Genomic DNA, 26,201 nt, shown 5'->3' with positions numbered 1-26,201 from the left:
AAATTTATTTATTTTTATTTTTTAATTTAATAATAATTATTGATAATTAATCTAAATTAAATATGTATTTTTAAGGTAAAAGGTGTTTTTGTGTAATTAATTACATTAACATCTAATTAGAATATATGCTAAAAATAAAGGATTATTTTAACCTTTTTTCAGATGAAAAAAAGATCAATTTAGTACCTCAGGGTAGAGGTGAAAACGAAAAACCCAAAATAGTGTACAATTGAAATTTTTCCAGGATCGGGGTATAAACGAAAAAAAAGTTCAACGTGGGGTGTTTTTAAGTAATTAGGCCTTTATATAAAAATCTTATTACAAAAGTTGATTGAGATTTGGTAGATATAAAAAATTTACAGATAAAAACAAAAAGAATTTTTCTTTAAACACAATTTTCTTTTCAAATTGAAATTTATAGAATATATATGATTGATACTCACCAGACTTTAATAAAAAACATAATAAAATAATTTAAAATAATAACAAAGCTAGCCAACTTTGACCTAATTTGCAATTACAACATAAACTTTTAAACTTGACAATGCCGGTAATGAACTTTGCACTTTTGGCAAATCAATACACCGATATTTTTTCGAGACATTTTTGCTGAGTTGGAAGTCGGGATTGACACGTAGGCTGACAAATTAGGTCGTCTTCCTTTGTTATGAGCAAGACGACCTGAGAGCGGAGGAAGGCGACCTGGTCGTCTTCCTCAGAACGACTGTCTTCCTCAGATCTCTGAGGAAGACGAACAACTCGTCTTCCTCGGATCTCTGAGGAAGACGACCTGTCTTCCTCCGTTCAAGTCGTCTTCCTCAACGGGTTCATGTCAGATTTTTTTTAAATAAAAATTATTTTAAAGTTAAAAGAATTATTTAATTTTTCAATATATTTTTGAATATATTTAATTGATTTATGTTGAATAAATTATTATTATTATTTTTTAAAAAAAATTAAGCAAGATAGTGGTTTTGTCCTAATTATAACTATGAGGACCATTTTGAATATTTATTGAAATTTGAAATATTAGAAAAAAGGTTAATTTAATGTTTAAGGGTGTAATTAAAACTAAAAGGTGGGAATTTTAATATTTGAGGGTGCAATTGAAAATGAAAGATCGTAATTTAGGTATATTTGGTGATTTTGCAACGTGAGCGTGCAAACAAATTATGGGTAAAAGGTGGGAGGTTTTTAAGGGAATAAGTTACCTGATATTAATAAAATTTCAATATATTTTAATTTGTATACTGTTGATATAATTTTAATATATTATAATTTAATTTTTAGTATACGATTTAATGTGATTTTGATAAAAAAAAATTATTTAATATTAATAAAATTTCAGTATGTTTATATAATATTGGTATAGTGTTAGTATACTTTTAGTTTATTAATATAGTACATTATACCAACATACACCATATATTTATAATTATTTTTTATTTTTTAGTAATTTTGAAATATTTTTAGATCAACTAAAATTTTTATAAATAAAAAAAAATCAACATGTAATTTTATAATTATTTTCTTTTTTTAATAAATAGTATAATTTCCTCCAAAATTAAAGGGTTTTTTTTTTGGAATCTTTTTTTTTTCAAGCCTACTTATTAGTTAATATGCAACAGTAAGAAATGACAGAAACGAATTCACTACAAAGCCAATACTAACAAACCATAGCCTCTATCATCATGAAACTCAAATCATCATAAAATTTCAAACGGTCATAATTCGAACATATACAAGTCAAAATTACTACCTATAAAGGGAAGCGGGTTAAGAAAAGCAACCCTACCCGAGAAGCCGAAAGCAATGATAGCAATTAAAAGAAGCTAACACTGGAAAGCAAAACAAAAAAGAAAACTCTGGCAGCTCCAAAGCAAATAGACAGCCACCTAGTCCTTTGAGACATTCTGAATACATAGAGCACAGCACACTCGTCGCATCGATATAAACAGGCAAACCGATATATGAAATAAATAAAAAAAACAATATTACTAAAACAATCAAAAAGGAATTTCCTAAAGAATAAGATGTACATATTGGAGCTGAGAAATGGATTTACAAAACAGTGTTGATGTGAAGAGCTTTGAGCAGAGATGTAGCCATTTGTTTGACCAATACTTGGCCGCCTGAACTCTGCCCATCTCTGCGCTCCTCTATCAAATTCTGAAGTTTCTGTGGCAAATCATTCTCCACAATTAATTGTTTTGGCCGAGGGTGATGCTCATAGACAGCCTGTCATAATGAACTTCAGTTAGCAATTTATAATGAAATTACTATCATAGTCAGACGACAACAAAATACTAAACCGGATTTAAATGGACCTCTTGACAGATTTGAATGCAATGCTTCATCATATATTGCTATTGTGAGAAACACATATTTTAATGTAAAGACATCCGAAAAAATCAGTGCTGAATAAAAAGACAAACTTAAGAGGCAATGACATAAGCTATACTAAGTCTACCAAATATTACATTCAGCTAAAGAATGACTAGTGGTAAACGGTATAGGAAGATGGGATAGTAACAACAGTTCCCATCCATTACCTAGTAATTTTACAGCGTCGTCCCCTATTTATTGAACAATACCAGCAGGCAGAACAAATAAAAACCAAGACAGAAGCCTACCCAACTACAATAAAAGCATAAATGCATGTAACACTCGTCTACATGTTATTTACCTTTTCAACACGGATACATAACTTACTCCTATTTAGTAGTATCACCACAGGACGAGTCGGTTTGATTCAAGTCGGTTTACTATATTAAAAGGGAAAGAAAAATATGGAGGACAAGTTTAGGTTTTCACCTTTATTAGTTTAAGCAAATTCAGACGAGCAATGGCATCTTGATGGTCCAGCCTTGCAATGAGTAAGGGTGTCAAACCATTAACAGCTAATGTAGTATTTATCCGGGATGATTTCCTGCAATCACACGATTAATAAGTGAGCAACAAAGACACAAATGGAGAAGCTGGTAGTCTAAAGAATTTGATTCTGAAAGGAGAAAATGTAGGTGTATCATCTTCTAATGAGCTAGATGAAGAAAAGGAATCAATGGATATATAAAAACAAGACCAAGCTTTCTAGCTGATCACAAGTATTACAATGACACGGTGACACAACTAGAGTCTTATCAAATGCCATCCTAGTATTACCATTATAATTTACAGTGACATGTTGTTAACGCTTTCTGAACCAACACAAATGGTGAATTAACAAAAAATATCAGACAAGAACGCATCTCAAAATATTAGAAAAAACACATTAAAAGACAATGTCACTGTTAGAAGTTAAAACAATCACTACATTCGAGCAATAGAATAAGCACCAGATACAATTTTAAAGAATGAGAAACAAATATGAGAGCTTTTGAGGCCACATACGTGATGATTTTCAAGAAAGGCTCCAAAATGTGAACAAATTGTTGTTCAGGACAGCTTTGGAAGAACTTCACTAATTTCTGAACTGCATCCTTTTTCAACAAGGCCTGTTCTACTTTGCGATTGTCATTGTCATGAGCCAAGCAAACAGCAATTGAATCTAAAGCTGTCACTGACCAATACATATCATCAAGCAGGCCTAAGTACACCTCCAATCCACCATGGGCCCTTAATTGCTCTCTTGAATTACGGGAGGCATGAGCCATATCACACAATAAAGGCAATGCATACTGCTTTAAATCAGAATCAGTCACAATAATATTCATCAAGTGTGGAATTATTCCATTTTCAGCAGCTTGTTCCTGTCTCCTCTTATTTATCTTGCAAAGATTAAATAGCGAATTGAGGACCTTCAAAAAAAAAAATGGGGAAAAACAATGATGTCGACTGCTGATACTATTTAAAGCAGTAATATGGCAGCTCATACATGTACTTGTGTTTACAATTCAGTGCTCTAACTAGATAACAATTGACATAAAACATAACTTTACACATCAGTTGCAATATACTTTGGTGTAAAACACATACTGTTCTCAAGACAAACACCAAGAACTTGCTCTGTAATTGAATAAATTCCATGGGAAGAGTGTTGGCCCAAGTCACAACAGTGACCATATCATATTAGTGTGACAACCAATTGGCTTATGCTAAGGTCCAATCTTCTCCACTTATATGCCGCATAAATAATTATAATTCTTCTATAGGGAATTATATTCCCCAACAGGAACACTAATTTGCTACTACAAACCAAAGCTTTGATCATAGAACAAATTATGCTTCTTTAGCCAAGTACAAGGCTCAGACTTACACCAATAGTTGACCTATCATTTGCTATATTAACAAATGTAGGAATACATCATTGGCTGTTGAAATCAGTAAAGATGTTAATATATTCACAAAGTGACTAATAAAAATTGACTTCTACGTTAACTTTTGAGCACCTGATACAACATCAATCTAACTTTACGAGTAGCTTATAGCAAGCCTCTAAATGCTTCTTTTAGGATTAAAATTATAAAGACTAACCTCATGATGAATTTGTTGTACGAGAGGTCCATCTTTTAGTTCAAGGTTTGGGATCAAGAACTTAATTGCATCAGCCCGCTGAAGATTCTCTAAGCAATTTGGATCAGTTGACAGATAATTTACGCACCTGAGGATCTGCAAATTGACATGGAGCAACCAATTAGGTAGCCTAGTTAGCAGATACATATAAAAGAGATATAGACAGAAACCCCCAGACAACATTATGATAAGGCCAAAAGATATATTCTCACATACCTTTAAGAGAATGGGTGGCTCAATTCTGTTGAACATCTGAAAAAGACGGCTAAGCAAACTTTGACTGCACATATAGGATTTTACAGTTGTATCTGCTTGAGAAAACTCAAGCAGAAGGTCCGCCACCTTTTCCAGATAATCCCTGGCAACTTCTGCATTCATTGTTGACACCATGTGGGAAAGTAAGCCGGATGATGTTGCGCTCCCTGCTCTAGCATTCAAAACACCTGAGCCAGACAATACACCTGACGTTGTTTGTGATGCAATACCAGACGTGGAAGCAGCTCCATCATTTGATCCCACTGCTCCCACTTTTTTGTTTACTGTCTTGTGCGAAACTCTAGGTGTCGAGTCTAGATTTCCATTTTCTCGTCCACGCCCAGTTACCTCTGCAAAAATTAAATCAGTCATTCACCTTCGAAGAAATGAATATCAGACAGTCGTTATATAATTAGTGTCACTAAACATAGAGAAACTAGATATAAAAGTATTTGAAACAGATTCACAAGCACAAAGCAAAATACCAATAGGCAAAAACTTCTAGATGTACCTTTTACTACAAATACATTATTCCAGTAAAAATATAAAGGGCATGTTAATGTCCTAACAAAAAAATTAAACTTCTTTTGGTGCTTCTACTACTAAGAACATTTCGAGTACAGCATGAAGGATGTCGATCTACAAAAGATTCAATAAGAGTCAACTGCTTACTTCATTCATTGAATATAATTCTAGCTAAGAACTTTCAACTCCTTGCTTCATTTTATAAATTCCAAATAGGCAAAGAATAAAATATGAATAGTAGTTACCTGCAAATTCTGCCATCAGAAAATCTAATTCACCATTTGTTTTCTTTTCACTAGCATGTAATAGAGGTAATATACTTTCATGTCTCTCCAACCCAGAGATATAGCGTACATACTCCAACTGACCAGAGAAAGGTCTTGAAGGTGGTTCCTTTTCCAACAAGCTTAGAAGAGGTCGAACTTGCTCTGGCTGAGCAGAGACCATAGAAGGAAGACCATTCGATGCACCTTCAATCAACTTTGGAGGCCTATCTGTAGATGTCCTGTTAACGGAGCCAGTGACTCGCTGCTGCCGAGCATCAATATCTACTCGAGATTCTTTCATCGCCATAATTCCAGCTTTTTCCAAAGCAACTGAAGTTTCCATAGCCACACTGCTTGACTGGGGTCTGTCAGTGTCTGTGACAAGGTATCTTGCATCTGGTTGAATGGCATCCAGCCTTGGAGACTGCGAGGTAGAAGCCCGGGAAGGTTCTTGAGTTCCCGTGGACAAAGGATGTTCAACCAATCCATGCCTAACCTTCAGGATATCAGGCTGATCAGATGCAGGAAGTGTTGCCTCACTCTGAACAAAAATAGGATGGCTGGGATCCAATGGACCAGAACGTGGTCGTTGAACTGAACCATCCAAAGGAAATCCAGTTGCTAGCCTAGTTGCCTCATTCAAGCTGTAAAGAGTATTGATAAGCCTCAGAAGTATTCCATTTTTTGCAGCTATTCGACAGAAGTCATTTCTTGGGGTGGATCTCTGAAGCTTAAAGACTTGCCACATGCCATCAATAGCAAGATGAACTGTTTCCCTGGATGTCAATACCAAATTAGTGCACTTGGTAAGACTAACCTGTTTATCATATGCATTCCATTTAATTATCGGTTCTACAAAACATACAAATGGTAGTATTAATTACTTCAACAGATATATTTGTTCTACCATTTAATAATTATTTAATTTTGACAAAATTCTGAAATATACATAAATATATAATGTTAGTTTTTGTGGCTTTTTCTAGAGTTACTTTGTTAATTTTACCATTGGATTAAAGTAATTATAACTCATATGATGGTGAAAAGTGAACAAAATAAGACAACCCCTAGGTTTTGTACCTTGGCAACCAAACTGAGATAGTTAAGGATTCAAAGCAGCATTACCAAAATATATTGCATCCAAGTGGAAAAATCATATAGATTCTAGGACTCAGTTTCTCTCGTAGCAAACTTCTTCCCTTGGACAAGATTTTGCAAAAAATAATTATATTTTGTTGTTTGGTTGAAAATAATTTTTTTGGCCATTGCAGATTAATTAGTATTGACTTGAACAACTCCAAAATATCTTGCCATTTCTAATGGATTTGTAAGGATGTGATTTAGAAAGCTCAGTGCCTATAATTACTCTCCCGCCCCTCCTAAGCTCTCTATTTCTTTCACTGCCTTTTCATAGTTCTACAACAATTTTCTTTGAATGCCAAAAATGAGCTACATGAACATTTGTCCTTTCCAATAAGTTAGGTATGTTCCTGCTCTTCATAAAAAAAGTAGCTTGAGTTGTACAATTATGAGATGAGAATTGGAAGAAAATTGCCAAAAATATTTGAGGAATTCGACAGTTCAAAACCGTACATTGGAAAGCCTATCATTAATAACATGCACCAAATTGCCATTACTTCCGAGGATAATAAATACTACTTTACAATAATAATAATAGTTGCATCATAAATTACAAACCTGTACTTAGCATAGTCAGCCTCCAGAAATCCAACCAAAATAGGTATCCCACGGCAGGCAATAAACATTTGCAGTGTCAACGGGCTGCATCAAAAGGTCATCATTCTCAACTCTCATCCAGGATCTTCACATAAATCATTTTCAAGGATTATAAAAAAACATGAGAAATCACCTTGATTGGCAAAGCTGCTGCAAGAAATTGGCTGCCTCCATACGAACTTCCCGAGGACGATCAGGTCCAGCGAAGCTCATTACAACTGGGATCTGTCATGCAACTCCAACAATAAATAAGATTGGATAAAATTCAAAAAATATTCTACTCCACGACCTGTGAAAAGAATAAAAAGATATTGGGAGAGAGACCCAAAAATAAACATAAAATACGTTTTCAGGCCCAAAGCTTATAAACAGTTACACAGCCATCACATTTGAGTGCAAATATGATATTAAAACTTTACCTTGACTTGTTTGACCACATAGTCTGGACTAGAATGCAACTCCCTTCGTCCCCTTTTAATAGAAAAAGTTACTTTGTGCATGAAGAAAAGTAGGTATTTTTAGTTAGTTTATTTTATGTTTCTAAAATACCCCTTCTTTTAAGGGAAATACTCTCCATCAGGCACACTATAAAGAGTATTATATACATTAGTCCCATGCATTGAAACTCAAAATTAATAACTTTATGGTCAACAAGTCAAGATAAAGTTTTAATATCATATTTGCACTCAAATGTGATGGCTGCGTAAAATGACACTCTTTTTGTGGTTTCTTAAAATAATGACATAGTCTGGACTAGAATGCAACTCCCTTCGTCCCCTTTTAGTAGAAAAGTTACTTTCCGCATGAAGAAAAGTAGGTATTTTTAGTTAGTTTATTTTATGTTTCTAAAATACCCCTTCTTTTAAGGGAAATACTCTCCATCAGGCACACTATAAAGAGTATTATTTACATTAGTCCCACGCATTGGAACTCAAAATTAATATATGTCATTATTTTAAGAAACCACAAAAAGAGTGTCATTTATATTTTAGGAGTAAGAGACAGAAAAAATGACCATTCAAGTAATAGGAAAATGTACAACTCTTATGAATTTCTAAATTAAGGTTCCCCACTAGACTTGTTTCATGGAAGAGAGCAGAAAATCTTGAATGTGCACATTACTTACAAGGCCAACAAGACAAGCATTTTCCTGAAAGTCTGTGTTTTCTTTTATGATCTGATTTATGAGTTGAAGAACAGAGCATATGACCTGCAACAAAGATCAAATTTTACACTCACAGTTATCAGTGAGTTTGCTTTAAATAAAATTCAAAACAATAAAAAATTACCAAATAATGAAACATTTATCCTAGTCGTCGTACCCGAGTTTTAGGAACTTCAAGCAACTCCATCAGAGGAAGCAATCCATGTTGGGTAATAAAAACAATTTTCTGCTCAGAGCGCTGGTGAAATATAACAATAAGTTTCTGACATGCAGACACAATCACATCTTCTGATTCCTCAGGTCTTAACGATCCAACTAATCTGCCAAACTCAACAGCCTACCAAGCAAAAGTTAGAAAAAGTTAAGAAAATGCTTCATAAGTCTCCCTGTTTGAGTGTGTGTGAAAGAGAGAGAGAATGTAATGAAGATTTAAATTAAAAAACTTCTTCCAAGTTCTCTTTCTGGGATTGAATAAACAGGAATTTTGTTGTCATTGGGAAAATTTTAAACTCCTCATAATTGCTGTTCTTCAGCTTCATAGATAAGGCTGTTTAGAGTTTTATATGCAAGGTGGTAGCCTAAGGTTCTACATCAAATAGCCACAGAAGAGTAGCAATAATTAATTCTACAACTTCATGAAGCAATAGCCAAGTGAAAACCAAATCCTACAATCACTGGGGGTTTGAGAAAACAATAAAAATAAAATAAAAAGCAGCACAAAAAAATATATATTGAAGATAATAGAAAAACGAAAAACATGTACTCTCTTAATCCAGCCCATCTGGTTTGTGCAACACAGTCAACTTGACATTATGTTCTGATCTCTTAAGGTAAATGCAGAAATGAGTAAATTCAAGAAAACAGTATGGGGCAATGAGATATATCTGACGGAGATAACGAATTACCCACCAAAAATGCGAAGTGAGTTACCCATCAAAAAAAAAGTGAAGTACAGATGAACTTGAACAATGTCCAGAAGGATTTGAAAAAAAATAAAAAAATTAAGAAAGTACGCTACCTTCCCTCCTTGTTTGGAGGAGGGATGATAACTGGAGGGAGAAGTTCTAATTGATTTGGTGAAAAACTTCCAAAGCCGTCAAACCTCCAGCCAAAATTTCAATAAATATGATACTGCTAGATTGGTATCCCCTTTCAAAACCAAACAAGTCCGACATCCCCATTCTTGCTGAACTGAATGTTAACATTTAGAAGATAAAAGCAATCTCAGAGAGAACTGAAACACAATCCAAATAGGAGAAAATGGAAAAGCAGTCTACCACATAGATGGCTCGCTACAGAAAAGAAGAGTGATAGAATACTGTTGAGATTTATAAGTTTAGGGTCTTATTAGGTAAAAAGATATAGGGACTTATTAGCAATATTGTAAAGTCTATATATATGCCTAGAATGTAAATTAATAGATACAAGAACTAATATCAAAAGAGAGAACAAATTCAAGATGGTATCAGAGCCAAAACCCTAGCTGCCGCTACAGTGACGCGGCTGCTACAGTGACGCGGCTGCTACAGTAAAAAAAAGGGGGGGGTTCAGTCTCGTACGATTGGTGTGAGAAAATCAGATACGAGTTAGTTCGATGGAAGAAATTCTTAAGAAGCTAGATTCTGCGGATGTGAAGACTTTGATTGAGCTCTTGAAGTTGTCGAAAAGCGAGGAGCTAACACGCTCACAACCTGTGAAGTTGGATCTCCCACCTGTAGATCTAAAACTCGATGGACCTGCCACATACTTGAGCTGGTCGCGTAGGGTCAAAGGGGCTCTAGCAGGAAGGAGCCTTGAGGGCTATCTGACGGGAGATAAGGTAGAGCCGGGAAGAGATACTGCCGAGTGGTCAGAGTGGAATGCCACTCACATGTTACTATACACATGGCTGCTCAACTCGATGGTTCCTTCTATTGCTGCCACAGTGGATGGCATTGAGAGTGTGAAGGACATCTGGGGAAAGTTGAGGAGGACATACGCTGGGGCAGGTAACAACCTGAGGGTGTTTCAGATAAAGCGAGAGATTGATGCTGTTGTTCAGGGAGATAGGACTATTCAAGATTATGCCATAGATCTAGAGCGCTTATGGGCAGACTATGACCACTTCTCGCCCATGGCAAGCTGTAATGATCCTGCGTGCAAGAGTAGAGAGATTTTTGCGCAAGAAAGGACTATGCAATTTCTGAAAAACCTCAACCCAATGTTTGAGCAGAGGAGTGGAGTGTTGCTAGCCCAGACAAGGATTCCTCCATTGGAGGAGGCTATTGCAGCCATGATGCAGGAGGAGAGTCGCATCGGATTGCAGGCTGTAACTAATGGACCACCGGGAATTCGATCGGCATTGGTAGTCTCCAACTCGGGTAACACAAGTGCACAGGGGGAGACCCGAAGGTGCTACAACTGTGGTGAAATAGGTCATCTGAGACCGGCTTGTCCAAGGCCACCTAAGGAGAGAGAGTCAGGCGGACGTGGACAGTTTGGAGGCCGTGGTCGTGGCCGTGGTGGCCGAAGAGGCGAAAGAGGAGGCTACCGAGCAAATCTGACGATAGCAGAGGATGGTGGAGAGACAAGTGTGGCCTTTACCGAAGAGGATGGTCAGCTCTTGGAAATGCTGAAGAAGAAGCAGAGAGCAGCAGGTGATAAGGACAAAAAGAGTGTGATCGAGGACACATACACCTCGTCTTCATCCAGGGGTAACACTGCTTCTTATGCTCACTCAACTAAAGGTAATTGTGATGCACATGCTCTTGCCTCTATATCCACTGTAAGATCACCAGAATGGATAGTAGATTCTGGCGCATCTCGGCATGTTTCAGGAACTGCTAGTGAGTTCTCTTCCTATACTCACTTAGCAGTCCCAGAAAGCATTCAGACCGCTGATGGTACTGCTCAGCCTGTGGTTGGTAAGGGTACTGTGAAGGGTACCAATTCGATGACTTTGTCCAATGTTCTGCATGCTCCTTCCTTTCCTGTAAACCTTTTATCCATTAGTGCAATTATACTCCAACTGAAATGTGTCGTTTCTTTTGATATTCCTAAGGTGATCTTTCTAGAGAAGGGGACTGGCCGGAGACTTGGGACTGGCACGTGGCATAGTGGATTATGGTACTTGGATAGAGACGGGATGGACTCAGCCTTAACATCCATGGTGGAGAGTGCTAGAGTAGAAACATTTGGGAGTAGTGTGGAAGATGTGTTGTTGTTACATCACAAACGCATGGGACATTCTTCTATTAGTCTGTTGAGTCGATTGTACCCATCTTTATATGAAAAGGCAAATAAGCAAAAACTTGTGTGTGATGCTTGTGAGTTTGGCAAATTTACTAGGAGCTCTTATGTTAGTTCTGGAAATAGGAGTTCTTTTGCTTTTGATTTGGTACATTCAGATGTTTGGGGACCTTGTTCTACAAGTTCTATGCATGGCTATCGATATTTTGTGACTTTTATTGATTGTTTTTCTCGTGTTACTTGGTTGTATTTGATGAAAAATAAAAGTGATGTGTTTGGCTGCTTTAAAGACTTTCACAGGGCGATTCAGACTCAATACAGTGCAGTAGTGAAGGCATTCCGGTCTGATAATGGGACAGAGTATACCAACAAGGCGTTTGAGGAGTACTTGTCAGTCCAAGGAATACAACATCAAACCACATGTGCATACACTCCGGCACAAAATGGAGTAGCAGAGAGGAAAAATAGGCACCTTTTAGAGGTAGCCCGAAGCATGATGATCTCGATGAATGTTCCAAAGCACTTATGGGGACAAGCGGTCTTGACAGCTGCTCAATTGATTAACAGGATGCCCTCAAGAGTATTGGAGTGGCAATCTCCTTGTGAGCTGTTGAAAGGAGATAATGGCGGAATCCTTCCATTGAAGGTATTTGGTTGTGTATGTTTTGTGAAGGACAACAGACCATCGGTAGGAAAGTTGGATCCAAGAGCTGTGAAGTGCGTTTTTGTGGGCTATTCGGCTACCCAGAAGGGGTATGTTTGTTGGAGTCCAATAGAGAAAAGATTGTTTGTGAGTATGGATGTAAATTTTAGAGAATTTGAACCATATTACACCTCGGAGGTGACCTCGCCCTTTGGAGACTCGCCAGATACTACGTGTATGAGGCGAGAGGGGGAGAGTACTGACCATGGGAGATTAATACATGTGGGAACGATACCTTGTCCTGTTTTGAGGAAAGAACCCTCTGTGGAGCCGGAAAATGAGAAGACTGAATTCAGAGGTGAGGAGATTGATAAGGAGATTGAATCCAGAGGTGGTGAGGTTCGAAATCAGGGGGAGTTGAGGGTGTATACAAGAAGGAGAAAACAAGATGAGGAAGCACTCGTACCCGCAAGTCCCTTGTCCCGGTCTTCCTCGACTCTTGAGACACCTACACCTACATCAGACTCTGATCATTCAGGTGATATCATTCCTCTCCCTTCCTCTCCTAATCCAATTACTTTGAGGAGGTCCTCTCGCAACAATGCGGGACTCCCTCCAAATCGCTTTGGTTATGACATTGCTCAGTTTGTCTCATACCCTAACATATCACCTATATATGGAGCATTCATTGCATCATTGGACATTGTCTCTATACCCAAGTGTTGGCAGGTAGCTAAGGAAGATCCAAAGTGGAAAACAGCCATGCAAGAAGAACTTGGGGCACTTGATAAAAACAGAACATGGGAGATAGTACCTCTACCAGCAGGGAAAAAGATAGTTGGGTGCAAGTGGGTCTTCACTGTGAAGCAGAGCCCAGAAGGGCGAATTGAGCGCTACAAGGCACGGTTAGTGGCGAAAGGATATAGTCAGACATACGGAATCGACTATGATGAGACTTTTGCACCAGTGGCTAAAATAAGTACAGTAAGGACGCTTGTCTCCTTAGCCGTGAATGGTGGGTGGAAGCTGCACCAACTTGACGTGAAGAATGCCTTTCTCCACGGTGATTTGCTTCAGGAGGTGTACATGGAAATACCACCAGGTTTCGACACAAATCAGACGGTTGGCAAGGTATGTAGATTGAAGAAATCCTTGTATGGATTGAAACAGTCTCCTCGAGCTTGGTTTGACAGGTTCAGAAGAGCTATGGTGGACATGAGCTATCAACAGATCAATGCTGACCATACAGTGTTTTTTAAACAATCTGGTGGTCATATTACTATGCTTGCTGTGTATGTTGATGATATGATTATTACTGGTGACGATGAAGAAGAGATTGCTCAGCTGAAAGTGAGGTTGGGTAAAGAATTTGAGGTGAAAGATCTTGGACAACTAAGATATTTTCTTGGGATCGAGGTAGCTCGTGGAGCAGAGGGGATCGTTCTATCTCAAAGGAAGTATGTTCTAGACCTTCTTTTAGAAACAGGCATGTTGGGATGCAAGCCTGCAGTATCTCCAATAGATCAAAAGTTCAAGTTAAGTGCAGATGCAGGAGAACCAGTTGATCGTGAAAGGTACCAGAGATTGGTAGGCCGACTGATCTATCTGAGTCATACTCGTCCAGACATCTCATTTGCGGTGAGTGTAGTGAGCCGTTACATGCATGACCCTAGGAAGGGTCATATGGACGCAGTGTATCAAATTCTGAGGTACTTGAAGAGTGCACCTGGAAAGGGGTTGATTTTTAGAAAGAATGGTCATTTAAACATTGAGGGGTATTGTGATTCTGATTGGGCCAGTTGTGCGGATGATAGAAGGTCCACCTCAGGATACTGCATGTTTGTAGGAGGCAACTTGGTATCTTGGAAGAGCAAGAAACAGTCGGTAGTGGCGAGATCAACGGCTGAGGCAGAGTACAGGGCCATGGCTTTAGGAGTCGCCGAGATGTTGTGGTTGAAGGCTCTTTTGGTAGAACTAAAGATGGACCAAGGAGCTCAAATGAAGTTGTGGTGTGATAACAAGTCAGCAATCAGTATTGCCAACAATCCAGTGCAACACGACAGAACCAAGCATGTTGAGATTGATAGGTTCTTCATCAAAGAGAAGCTCAATAGTGGAATACTGGAGCTAAGTCATATATCAACTGGAGAGCAAGTGGCTGACTGTCTCACCAAAGGGCTTAGTTCATTAGATCTATCTAGATTATGTAACAAGATGGGCTTAGTGAATATCTTTCGCCCACCTTGAGGGGGAGTGTTGAGATTTATAAGTTTAGGGTCTTATTAGGTAAAAAGATATAGGGACTTATTAGCAATATTGCAAAGTCTATATATATGCCTAGAATGTAAATTAATAGATACAAGAACTAATATCAAAAGAGAGAACAAATTCAAGAAATACCTTTCCTATGAGTTCTCCCCATAAAAGAGTACATCAAAAAGAAGCTGGTATAAAGCACATTGCATATCAAATAAAAGAATCATTAAAATTACATAGACAAGTTCAAAATATAAAAATCTTCCACCTTAGATAATTACATACAGTTCATAAGAGTAGACTATTTAAGTACCTGAAGGGGGAAAAGATTTTCCGCTGGCAATTTTTCATCAAAAACCTGACAATCAAAGCACATGAAAAATAACATACTGTCAACGACTCCAAACTACTTATCAGATATCCATAAAAATTAAAGATAAAATTGCAAGTCTGAAGACATACCAAACCATTAATATCAATCACGTCATCCTTTATAACATCCAACATCAGGCGAATCAAGTCATTTGACTGCCCGATTTCGCCCTCCATTTGCTTTTGGGCTATGGTAGCCCTCAACTTTGTAGCTAGATCATTTTTCCCTTCATCAGTCACAGATGCATTTGCTTGGTTCATATGCGACGTTGACGCAGAAGTTGAAGCTTCTGCCACTCGATCATCAAATTTTTTATCAAGGGGGTGAAATAAATCATCAAGTGAGGCATCTCCTGGAGGATCACTGAATCTACTAAGTTCGTTCCCTCCCAATGTGACTGATGTCTTTGCAGCCTTCCAAAAGTCATTTGCACAGAACCATGAGATTTACAATTTTTGTTGCCAAAAAGGGAGGGGGAAAAGGAGAAAGAAAAGGAGGCAAGTGAAGTAAATGTTCAAGGTGTCATGGGAACTTACAACCATACCACCACAGGCACAAACAAACAACGAATGACAACATGCTCAAAGTGCAAACAGAAGTGCAGTCTAAATGAAGGAATTGCCGTCTAAATGTCCACAAGTGTGAAAAATTATAACAGGGAAATAGGAAATAGCAAACATTTCTATTTTAAAAGGATTGCTTGTACATGAGTTTGGTCAGGAAATTGTAAGTATATTCAAGGCTGGTGAAAATATGAAAAGAGGCGGCAAATAAACCAGTTGCTTCATTAGCAGCAACAAACAAGGGCCACTGGAGTGAAGAATATCCAATCATTCATCCAATTATCCACAACAGTATAAAGTTCATGACCATTAGATTGAAAATAAAAAGCTTTTAAACATTACGCCTTCGAGAAATTAAATGTGGATACTAGGGAAAATACATGACCATATTCTTTTTTTCTCTATGCTTTATCTATAGCCATGCCAAAGCAGCAAGTTTCCCTGACAATAGGCCTCAACTAGGTTTTACTTCAAGAATCAAAAGCAGATTCAGGGAGAGAAAAAGAAAATAAAAAACTGGCTTGCTAAAATTTGTAACCTTACATATATGAATAGTGTCAGATGAATCCTTATTCTTGTTCCTATTAAGTATATTTAGTTCCACATCTTGACAAAGGAAATTTCTCATTCCTCTTGGAAATAAAAAATAGTTACGTTTTATTCTTGTGCGATTGCCTCTTATTCCTCAGATAAAAATCAACACAGCACAACACAATAGTTAAAAAGAATTAAAAGCATCATTCAAGCACTACACAAATAATAGAGGGCTTGTCTGCATATATCATCCTATCAAACCCTGTTACACCCAAAACCAAAGCAAATAAAATGTCTTTTCCTATTATGATCCAATCCTTTTTAAGAGGATAGTGGACCATATATTTGTGATAGGATGATGCATTATCTCTAGCAATTAGCCCAACATAAAGGAGATGTAAACAGAGTGAGTTACTGTATTTTAAGAATTTTAATTCCTAGCTATTTGCTTTCTCTTTCATTTGAGGATTTTCAGGCAGGTACATAACCTTATCTTGTTTTTAACATTACCTAGTCTCTTGGAAGGATGGTACTAAGATTCAAAATAGTGATAACCTGGCTAAAGCGGATCATATACTTGATCTGATTTGATTGCTTAATCAAAGTGGTAAATATATCAACAATTGAATGACTTCATATCAACTTTACTTGCAGGCCTCCCAGTGCATCAGGTATGCATTCAGTATATTACTAATCAGCCAGAACAGAAAACCACATTCGGACATGTAAAAAGTGTCTGAAAACCAAGTCAACATTAGTTAATACTTTCCATATGTAGACATCTAAGGAGGGATTGAGGGAATGGAAGATAGACAGACAGAAGCATAAAAGACAGATAACAGATAAATAGCTACTGCAATTCGCCAACAATTATTTTAAAGAAACAGATATAAAAAATAAGTTTTCACCTTTTGAAGCCCATTGTCTTGACTTCTTGAAGAAAAACCAAATGCTCTATTCTCGGAATGGGCGGAAGTACCTTTTCCTCCATGTTTCCTGTCCACACTTTTCCTTCTTGCTTTGGGAGATTCAGCCTCACCACCATTTACAAGATTCTCATCCTCGTCATGCAAATGAGTTGAGCCATGAAGCGAAGCATAGGCAGCCACTGCTTTATTTGCAGATGGTTTGCTAGAACCAGTTTGCAGAGATGTCTTTTCATGGATAGCTAAGGTGGGAACTTGATCTGACTGAACATCATGTTCTAACTTATAAGTTCTTTCTTCGACACCATCACAATTTAAAATATGATCCTTGTTAGACTTGCTAGCAACTGCAGTCTCCGTTAATAATTGTTTCCTAGAGTCCTGAAAGTCAAACCAAAAAAATTGAGAAAGTGGTAAAAATAGTTAAACTTATCAATCATGCAATATCAGGGAGATAATAACTTAAAAGCATGTTTTGTTTTTCTTGGCTAGCAACATAATACAGGATAAGATGGAAAATGTTACTCCATGAAGAGGTTTGAACTAGAGGGTCTTACAGTTTCTAAGTCAGCAACAACTGCATCGTTTTTCTCTGAAGAAGGGTTTTGACCGGTGCTCTGATTATCTCCATTCAAAATTTCTGAACCCACTGAAACATCTTCTTGTGCACTTCTATGACAATCAAAGAAATTGTGATATAAACATACTAAACCAGCTCTTTGGAAACAAAATAGAGAGCTACATACAAATCAAAGAAGAAAAAAAGGTCAAGTTATCACGGGATTGGTCTTAGCATATCACATGACACCGGAAGAGTGTAGCACTCAAAACTCCCTCAAGTTTATGCAAGACAGATCCCAATGGAGGATATCTTCCCACCTTGAGAGATTCCCACAAGTATTCAAACATCAAATGAACAAGAAACTTATCAGTAAAGAACAATGTCACCCCTCAGTCATGTCTTTAATTGAGCATGGAACTTACCCAGCATTTCCAGACATAAGTCATAAAATAGTTCTCTATTACACCACATTTCCTTGTCCTCACATGCCCCGAATTGCAAAATACTTATTTATTTGATAATTTTCATATTTTCAAGCCTGTATAGTAGTTATAAAATGTTTTTCAACCATCCTTGTGCATTGTTTAAACCCCGTCAAGGTGTACCTTGGTCTACTACAATTTCGCCTCCCACCTAGGCTTAATGAAAAAAAAGCCAAACTTTTACGACTTGTTACAAATCTATCCAAGGCTTTCAAAGTTTGTAAATCTATCCCAATTTGATGATATCGTTGCAAATCTATCCAATCAATTTAATTGTCCCATTTCAGTTGAATTTCCATGCTAATACTTAAGTTAGTAAAATCAATTTTCCAAATTGCAAAATTTAACTCCTAATTCAAAAAAAAAATCAGAAACAACAACAAAATTCAATATCAAATTCTCTATCTTTTAGTGGTTGAAGCAAAAAAGAAGCAAGTTTGAAACTTTAAATAAACAAAAAAAATGGGTATTGTACTGAGGTGAAAGATTGGAAAATTAAAATTGATTGAAATTTTTTGGATAGAATTGTAACGAAATCATCACATTGGGATAGATTCGCAAAATTTAAAAGCTTTATAAATTTGCAAAAATCCGAAAAGGTTTTGACTTTTTGGCACCATTAAGCCTCCCCCTTAAGGCTGATGAATCACAATAAAACCAAAATGACGGTGCCCAACTAAAGTGTGAGGGCCACATGTTGAAAACAGTAAATTCAGAAATAACTAATTAATATTTCTATAACAGTTAAGATTAACTAAATAGAAATAGATAAAAATATATAATCAAACTCTCCGCAAAGTAAATTTTGAGCCTCAAGAAAAAGCAAACAATAACATATCAAATAAAATAGCACTGCCTAAGCAAAAAGTAATCAATTTTCTTTAAGACCAAGCAATATTATTGTGTTATAAATTATTTATATCAAATAAGCATCTCACATTGCTCCAAAGAAGTTCAAAATTGATTATAATTGCCAAAACATAAGGATGGAAAAATAACAGTTAAGACCACAAGGTTTTAGAAGGTAGTCCTACTCCTACTCAATAAACAGCCAAAAGCAAGAATCATGGCAGAGTTAACTGACAGAAGGAAAAAGTGAAGTTGACCAAATATCTGACCCATACAATTTTTGTTCTCAATAATTTCCATTTATCACTATGCAAGCATGACAACCATAAAGGTGTATTACAAAAACATTTTCCCAGGTAGTATTCAATGTGAAAAAAATCACTAAATACATGCCAACCATAACGGGTTGTTTTAGCTTCCAAAATTAAGCTCAGAACTTTGATGGTCTAAGGATATTAGATGCATCAAAACGGTCAGAAGTCCATAGACGAACTGAGTGTAATTCATATTAATACCTCAAAAGCTACTCAAAATTGCAGAGAGCTATTTAAAGAATCTTTGAAGAAGATGAGAAAATTTCAAAGTGAAAATTCTACCTTATTGATCCATTATGTCGGAAAGAGTTCAACGTACGCCTAGAGTTCTGTATCCAAGGGTGAGAAAGTAGAGTCTTTGCATCAGGCCTCAACCTAGCATCCTAAAATGTCAAGAAAAAATCATAAACAATTAATAGCACAATAGATACAGAACTTATCAGTTAAACAATTAAATTATCAATTAAGCAATTAGTAATTACAGAGTGCCAGTGACAGACTAATGATAAGAACTTGACCAAATATGAAGTAGCATAGGCAAGGAAGCTAGCACTAAAAACGAACCCCAAGCATCAATACGATCTTTCACCAACCACTTCATTGGAAGTTTACTTTGGTAACAGGCATGCCATGCACATCAAAAGTGTCATGAACCTATCCCAGATGACTATAAGATGGCAGCAGACACTGCAGTTTATCACGAACCTACTCACATTTGATATTTTCTTCATTTGCCTGGGAGATTTATCAGCTTACTCGAAATTAATTTGCAAAAATACCATTTAAATATGCACCAACTTATGAAAAATCTCAAATGGGCTAAACTTATTAGTTAATTATTCAATTTATTAATATTATTCATGCCCATTAAATATTGCAGGTCACAGAATATCAAACGAATCAGATTCAGCAAGTCTCTGGACCTTGCTTGAGTGTGGCTCCAGAAACAGGTAAGCCTTACAATTATTATATAGGAAACTTCTGAAAAGAACGGGATGATTACCTTTTTGAAGCACTGGTGCAGAAAATCAGTTATATCAGGGGACAGGCTATCCGGTATTGGAGGACGGTCGTCCTGGAGAAAAAGCAACTCTATGATCATGCACTTAAATCTATTTCAAGAAACATGTAACAATAAAACATACTGAAATAATTCTCCAAATAACCAACCAGAACAAAAAGGATAAAATCCCTTTTACCAAAAATACTATTGAATCTTCTGCAGTTAGAACATTTATAATTTGCAAAAAAGAATGACGATAAACATGGGATGCTAAAAACAATGGAGAAACTAGCGAAAATGGCAAAATGACCCAAATGATCAACAAGAAGCCATATTTATCTTTATAAATAAAGACAAAACACGAAGGAGAAACGGCAACATACCTGAACAATACGAAATAAGGCTGGCATAGGCTGCAAATCATAGTACGGAGGCACACATGTAAGAAGTTCAATCACAGTGCAGCCAACACTCCATATATCGGAAGCAGCACAAACTCCCGACATTTCAATAACCTGAAAGAAAATCAGTTCCAAATGAACAAGGCATTCAAAACCTTCATAACTGCAGTATATGAATTAACAGTGCTAGAGAAACGGGAGTGAGAATCAGGATATAAAAACGTAGAAGTTAACTCTTAAGTCGCAAAACCTATAAATAAATATGAATCTACCAGTTTAAGCATTCAACAATGAAAAACATAGGCAAGAGAAGAACTCAAAATGAATGAAAATCCATCTATCTTTACTAATAGCAATAAAGGGACACGGAAAAAATAAGAAAGCAATCGATAGAACCAAATCAGGCTCTTTTTTCTTGAAATAAGGAGCGAAAAAGTTCTAAAATGCAAAAGAAACGAAATCAAGTACACATGATATATGCTAGTGCAAACCCTAAGAAATGCATATGAACAAAAGAAAACAGAAGAAGCACTTAGACCCCAAAAGACAAAAATCACAAGCCCTGCAAATGAAACCATAATAACTAGTCGAAAATGCAGCTTCTAAAACACTGAAATACAAAAAAAGAGAAACAAATACCTCAGGGGCCATCCAATATGGTGTTCCAACAACTGAATGCGTATTAACATCAGCCTCAGTTAATTTTGTCGCGACACCAAAATCAGCAAGTTTCACAAGGCCCTAGAAAACATAAATCGGGACAAGCAAATAATTTATAAATACTAGTATCAATAGAAGTTGTACAAGAAAATATATCATCTTTAATTCAACAGGATAAGTCGGCAGTGCGACAGAACTGCTTATGAGGGAGTTGAGCACAGAAGGTTCTTGATCTTTTAAGTCATCTTTGTTAATATTAATTTTTCACAATCAGATTAAATTTGCAGGATGATAAGCAAAAAAATATCTTGTGTACACTCTTCAGATCAGAGATTTGATAAGCACTGCCATTATTTAGCATTCATGCTGTATAGCTATGACTTTTACAATTTACAAAAGCTCACATGGAGAGAATCTAATACATCTAATAGCTTAAAGACAATCAAATAGAGCAAAATTTACTTCAAATCAGTACCATCTGCATTTCCTTCATCATTAAAACTGAGTCCCACACAACACAATGTTTGTTATTTATGAATATGTACAACCAGTAACAAGTCTACTTATGATCACAACTCATCCAAATAGAGATCCAAAAAACAAGCAAATAAGAGACAGCGACATAGAGACTCAAAAAGTCTCATTTCTTCTCAAACCACCGTAACACACTCAAGAGAAATAAAATTCAGCAGAATCTCACCAAAAGGCAACTGACAAGTTTGAAAATTTGTCATTCAACTTCAAAAGTAGCATAAATTGCTTTTCAATCCAAAGTTAATGTTTCTGCTTCCAAAGTAAACTTTTTAACACCGTTAGGGATGGAGGGTTTCTTTTGGAACTTTTTGAAAGTTTAAGGTTTCTTTTGTACCGAAAAATACCATAGGGTTTATCTTGTCCATTACATGAAAGGTTGAGGTTTTTTTAGTAGTTTTCCCCAAAAAGATATCATAAGTTGATTCTTTAATCTAGAAATGTAATATTTATTCTCATGAGAGTGGTGGAGAGCATACGGTTAACCAGTATCATCAAAATTCAAACATGAGGTAGTTATTATAGGTCCTTCGTTCTTTAGGTATTCAGGTCTTCTAGTGGCTTACTAGAATGTTTCTAACAGTTTTTGAAATATATAATTGTCGCGTTCAACAAAAAGAACAGTAATATATTCTTTGGCAGCTTCATGTCCACTTGCAATTTTGGGAATAGACATAAACTAACAGTTCTAACTTTGTCCCCAAGCTTTCGCCTAGGCTGCATTCTTACCTTAAGCAATTGCAAAGGAACTTAAAATGCTAACCAAATTGGATTCTGAAAAAAATTGCTTTGTACAGAATTGGGAGCTCCTCAAACTGTTTCAATCTTTCTAGAATAATTAAATCATAGGATTTGGAAATTCAAATCTAAATTAAAATTTCATTTAAACAAAAATATCAGAACATTTACCTCTTTAGTTGTCAATATATTTGCACCCTTAATATCCCGGTGAATTACCCCCTGCTCATGTAGATAAACCAAGCCCTCCAAAACCTGTTATCATTAGTGTAACATTTATTAGTTTTTAAAGATAACACAAAAACACAGCATTCAACCACAAGTTCAAAAAAGCAACCTGAGCAATATAAACAGCCACCAGTGATTCTGGAAAAGGCCCAAATTTGTTTGGCTTAATAATGTTTGCAAGTGAGCCATTTTCGACATACCTATAACAATAAAATACAGGAATAACAGTATCATGAAGACCGAGTTTTAAGTGGACCCTGGTTTATTTGTTCATTTGGAAGGATACATTAGCTTACTTACTCAAGTATAATGTGAAGATGAGTCTTTGTCTTCAATGATCCAAGATATTTGACAATGTTTTTATGGTTTAAATTCTGCAACATATGAAAAACGTTGGAAAGAGCATTAGGTACATATTGATATTAAAACACCTTATAAAAAATTCAGCATCCCTAGTTTTAGCAGCCTGAATCATGAGATAAGCACAAAAATTATCTAAGACATGCAGGAATGAGCATAACATATGCAATGTTGCAGCAAAGAGAAGGCCATTTGACATTTATGAAGCACGAGATCGAGGACCAAAAAAATCCCCCCTTCCATCATTCTAACTTATGGGGAAAAAGTGCATTTGGGGCACAATAGTTTTAACATTGCACCAAATCATCCAGTACAAGGCTTCCCAAGATTGAAGGTCAAAAGAGTGAAAAAATCAAGATAAACAGATTTCAACAGTTCAAATTCTGCTACATATGGATTATGTTAAAAAAAGCTAAAGGAACATATTGATACTACACACACCTTATAAAACAATTCGGCATCTCTAATTTAGCAGCATGAATCATGAAATAAGCACAATGAAAACATTCAAGGCATATGTAGGCATGATACAGCAAAACAAAGGAATTTGAAATAAAGCACTGGAGGAGTAAGGACTTAAGAAGTCCTCCATTCCGTCATTCCCAGTTATAACAAATATGCATTGGGGCCCGATAATTTTATCACTGCACCAAAAAAATGCCATATACTAAATAATGCATCCAATAAAAGGCATCTCAACAAGGTCAAAAGAGTGGAAAATCAAGATAAACATATATCAATAGTAAAATGAAGGTGTACAGTTAGAAGCATCAAATCAGTTTGAAAACAGAAAGATGTTTTTAAAAATACTCTCGGAATTGCATTTTAGGACCACCAAGAGAATGGTTGGAAAAATATAATACAAGAAACAAAAATAATAAAAGCAATAGCAATAAATAGCAAATATACCTTCAGTAAATCAATCTCTTGCTGAACCATTAATCCACCCAACAGAAGAAGTGTATACAAAACAAAACCAATAATTATTAGTTAAATTATAATACATAGCAAAGACATTATATAGGAAACCAGTAATTAGAAAAAAATGCTATTCTTATCCTTTAGACATATTATAGAACTTCCTAAGCAATGACTATTACATACATAATTTCATTGCAATGCCTAGGAATTCCATTCCTAGTAGCATGGTTTCAAATAACCGCCTCGTTAGATAGCAGTAAAAAAACGGTGACAGAAAGCTTAAAATCCCTATAATATAATCATTGTAATGCAACAGAACAGCCATTATATAAAAGAATTTTAAGCTTGTCATTACCGTATTTACTATTTTCCTATAAATAATGAGCACTCTAATTGTTTGTTCTATGCATATTTGATTATATGGATTGTGAATATGAAAAGATTATATATTTTACCACATGCTTAGCTTAGGGTTCTAGATTTCATCGAGGCATACAATATATGACTAATCCCAGCAATTCACTGAAGAAGCATTTGATATTTGACCATCAAAGGTTGATCTTTGGCGATCAAAGAATCTTTGCTAATATTGTATTATCTTGTATTTCTATTATGAGCATATTTTATTTTATTAAAAGCATGATAGCAGAAATTCAATTATCTTTTAAAATAATAAAGTACGCTTATAAATTTTTATGATTTTTTATTAGATATTCATATATTTAAATTTCATTAACTCCTTAAAATATGTTAACTCCACATGCTTTATAAAGGTTTTTTAGAGCTTTGCGCCACGGCAGACCATTATGTAAGAACCATTATTGATTTATTTCTACTGCAAATAGCCACGGCCACAATTGCAGCCGTTACCGCAATTTATATCCATGCATAGTAGTATGATAAATATTTAGGAAGCCCTTTCAATAGATATTTGTGGCTCACCAAAGAAGTGAAATAAAGAAGGCATCAAAGAACTTGAACCAGTAAAATTATGACAAAGTAAAAGGTCTTGTTGAAGAAGTATACAAAGACTTAAAGTACGATACGAGGTTATTTGAAACAAAATTAAGTTATTCACTTGCATTTTCAAAACAAGATCAAATTGATACGATATGTCAAGAAAGATTTTCGAGTCTTAACCAATTTTCAAAAGCTATCTAAGCGTTCATAATGCATAATGAGTTTAACTAAATCAAATAAACATAGCAACTAGGACTTAAACCTAATACTTAACCTATGTTAAATAATCAAGCCAGTAACAATCAAAACATATAAAGATTTAGGCATAATAAAGTAAAGCAAAAACTAAATTCAAACCATGATTATATTAAGATCCTCTTGAGCAATATTCTCCAAGGAAACTTGTTTAATCGCAACAAAATCTCCGTTCTCCAAATCCAATCCTTTGTAAACTCGACCGTAAGCTCCTTTTCCAATCTCATCTCCAAGCATCTACACAAACAATAACAGCACACATAAAAAAACCTGAAATTCTCATCTCAGCAAAGCTAAAATTGCTAAAATAATCTTCATTCAACTGTAATAACACGCATTTCAAAAGCAACAAGTTATTGCGAACAAACACAGCCACTAGAAAAAAAAATCAACAAAAATTCTAAAATTCTAAATTCTAAATAACAAGTAAAAAGTAGAGTTTACAAATATTGTAATGAAAGACTCACATATTTGTTGTCGAGTGTCTTTGATTTGTGAAAAGCAGTAGAAGACGTCGGACGAGACATTTTTGCTCCTTTTTCTTTCGTATTTGGTGTAGAAATGATGATCAATAAAAACCTAACGAATTCTTCTTCATTGTGCTAACGAAGTGCTTAGGTTTCGAAATTGTTGTCGCCGATTATCGACGGATTCCAGCGGGAAATGCCAGACATCCGACGAGGACGAAAGGGAAAGTAATAGACCTGGAAAAAACGCAGCAAATAAGACGACTGTGATGTTTTTTTTTTTTAATTTTATGTGCCTGTGGTACCCATGGTTTAATTGGAAAATTAAATTTTAGATTTTAATTTTTTTTTCTCTTATAGAATTTTAAATAAATCCACAGATATGATAATATGAGTACTGTAATTTTTTTTATCAAAGAAAATATGAATAAATTGAACCTTTAAACTAACATAATTAACTCCGCTAATCATATCTCACTTTAAAAAA

At 35.8% G+C, this 26,201-nt stretch overlaps 1 protein-coding gene across 2 annotated transcripts; it reads right to left on the bottom strand.

Annotated features, from left to right (window-relative positions):
- Window positions 1–1,689: 1,689 nt before the first annotated feature.
- LOC126680009 (MAP3K epsilon protein kinase 1-like) lies at window positions 1,690–25,998 on the bottom strand. Of its 2 annotated transcripts, none has more exons than XM_050375034.2 (24): window positions 25,715–25,998; window positions 25,350–25,484; window positions 24,021–24,041; window positions 23,052–23,125; window positions 22,861–22,951; window positions 22,695–22,778; window positions 21,234–21,335; window positions 20,577–20,708; window positions 20,194–20,265; window positions 19,473–19,573; window positions 17,541–17,655; window positions 16,966–17,364; window positions 15,050–15,373; window positions 14,901–14,945; window positions 8,618–8,797; window positions 8,422–8,505; window positions 7,429–7,520; window positions 7,257–7,340; window positions 5,538–6,334; window positions 4,729–5,117; window positions 4,474–4,608; window positions 3,391–3,797; window positions 2,815–2,929; window positions 1,690–2,238 (listed from the first exon to the last, which is right to left on the bottom strand). In XM_050375034.2, exons 1-24 carry the CDS (start codon window positions 25,772–25,774, stop codon window positions 2,062–2,064), a joined length of 4,215 nt encoding a protein of 1,404 aa, XP_050230991.1. In that variant the 5' UTR covers window positions 25,775–25,998; the 3' UTR covers window positions 1,690–2,061. The 2 variants fall into 2 exon arrangements, with proteins under 2 accessions (XP_050230991.1, XP_050230992.1); XM_050375035.2 differs by having other exon boundaries at window positions 17,541–17,652.
- Between the last annotated feature and the right edge of the window lie 203 nt (window positions 25,999–26,201).

The sequence above is a fragment of the Mercurialis annua genome, linkage group LG5, assembly GCF_937616625.2.
Source record: "Mercurialis annua linkage group LG5, ddMerAnnu1.2, whole genome shotgun sequence".
Lineage (NCBI taxonomy): Eukaryota > Viridiplantae > Streptophyta > Magnoliopsida > Malpighiales > Euphorbiaceae > Mercurialis > Mercurialis annua.
This window is presented reverse-complemented; position numbering and strand designations above follow the sequence as displayed.

Bases quoted from the DNA above. Each gene is read 5' to 3' on its own strand.
- LOC126680009 (XM_050375034.2), bottom strand. From the start codon at position 25,774: ATGTCTCGTCCGACGTCTTCTACTGCTTTTCACAAATCAAAGACACTC. The intron at 14,946-15,049 runs GTATGTCTTCAG...TTTGATTGTCAG, and splicing joins TGATTGATATTAATGGTTTG to GTTTTTGATGAAAAATTGCC. The intron at 8,506-8,617 runs GTACGACGACTA...TCTTTGTTGCAG, and splicing joins TTGAAGTTCCTAAAACTCGG to GTCATATGCTCTGTTCTTCA.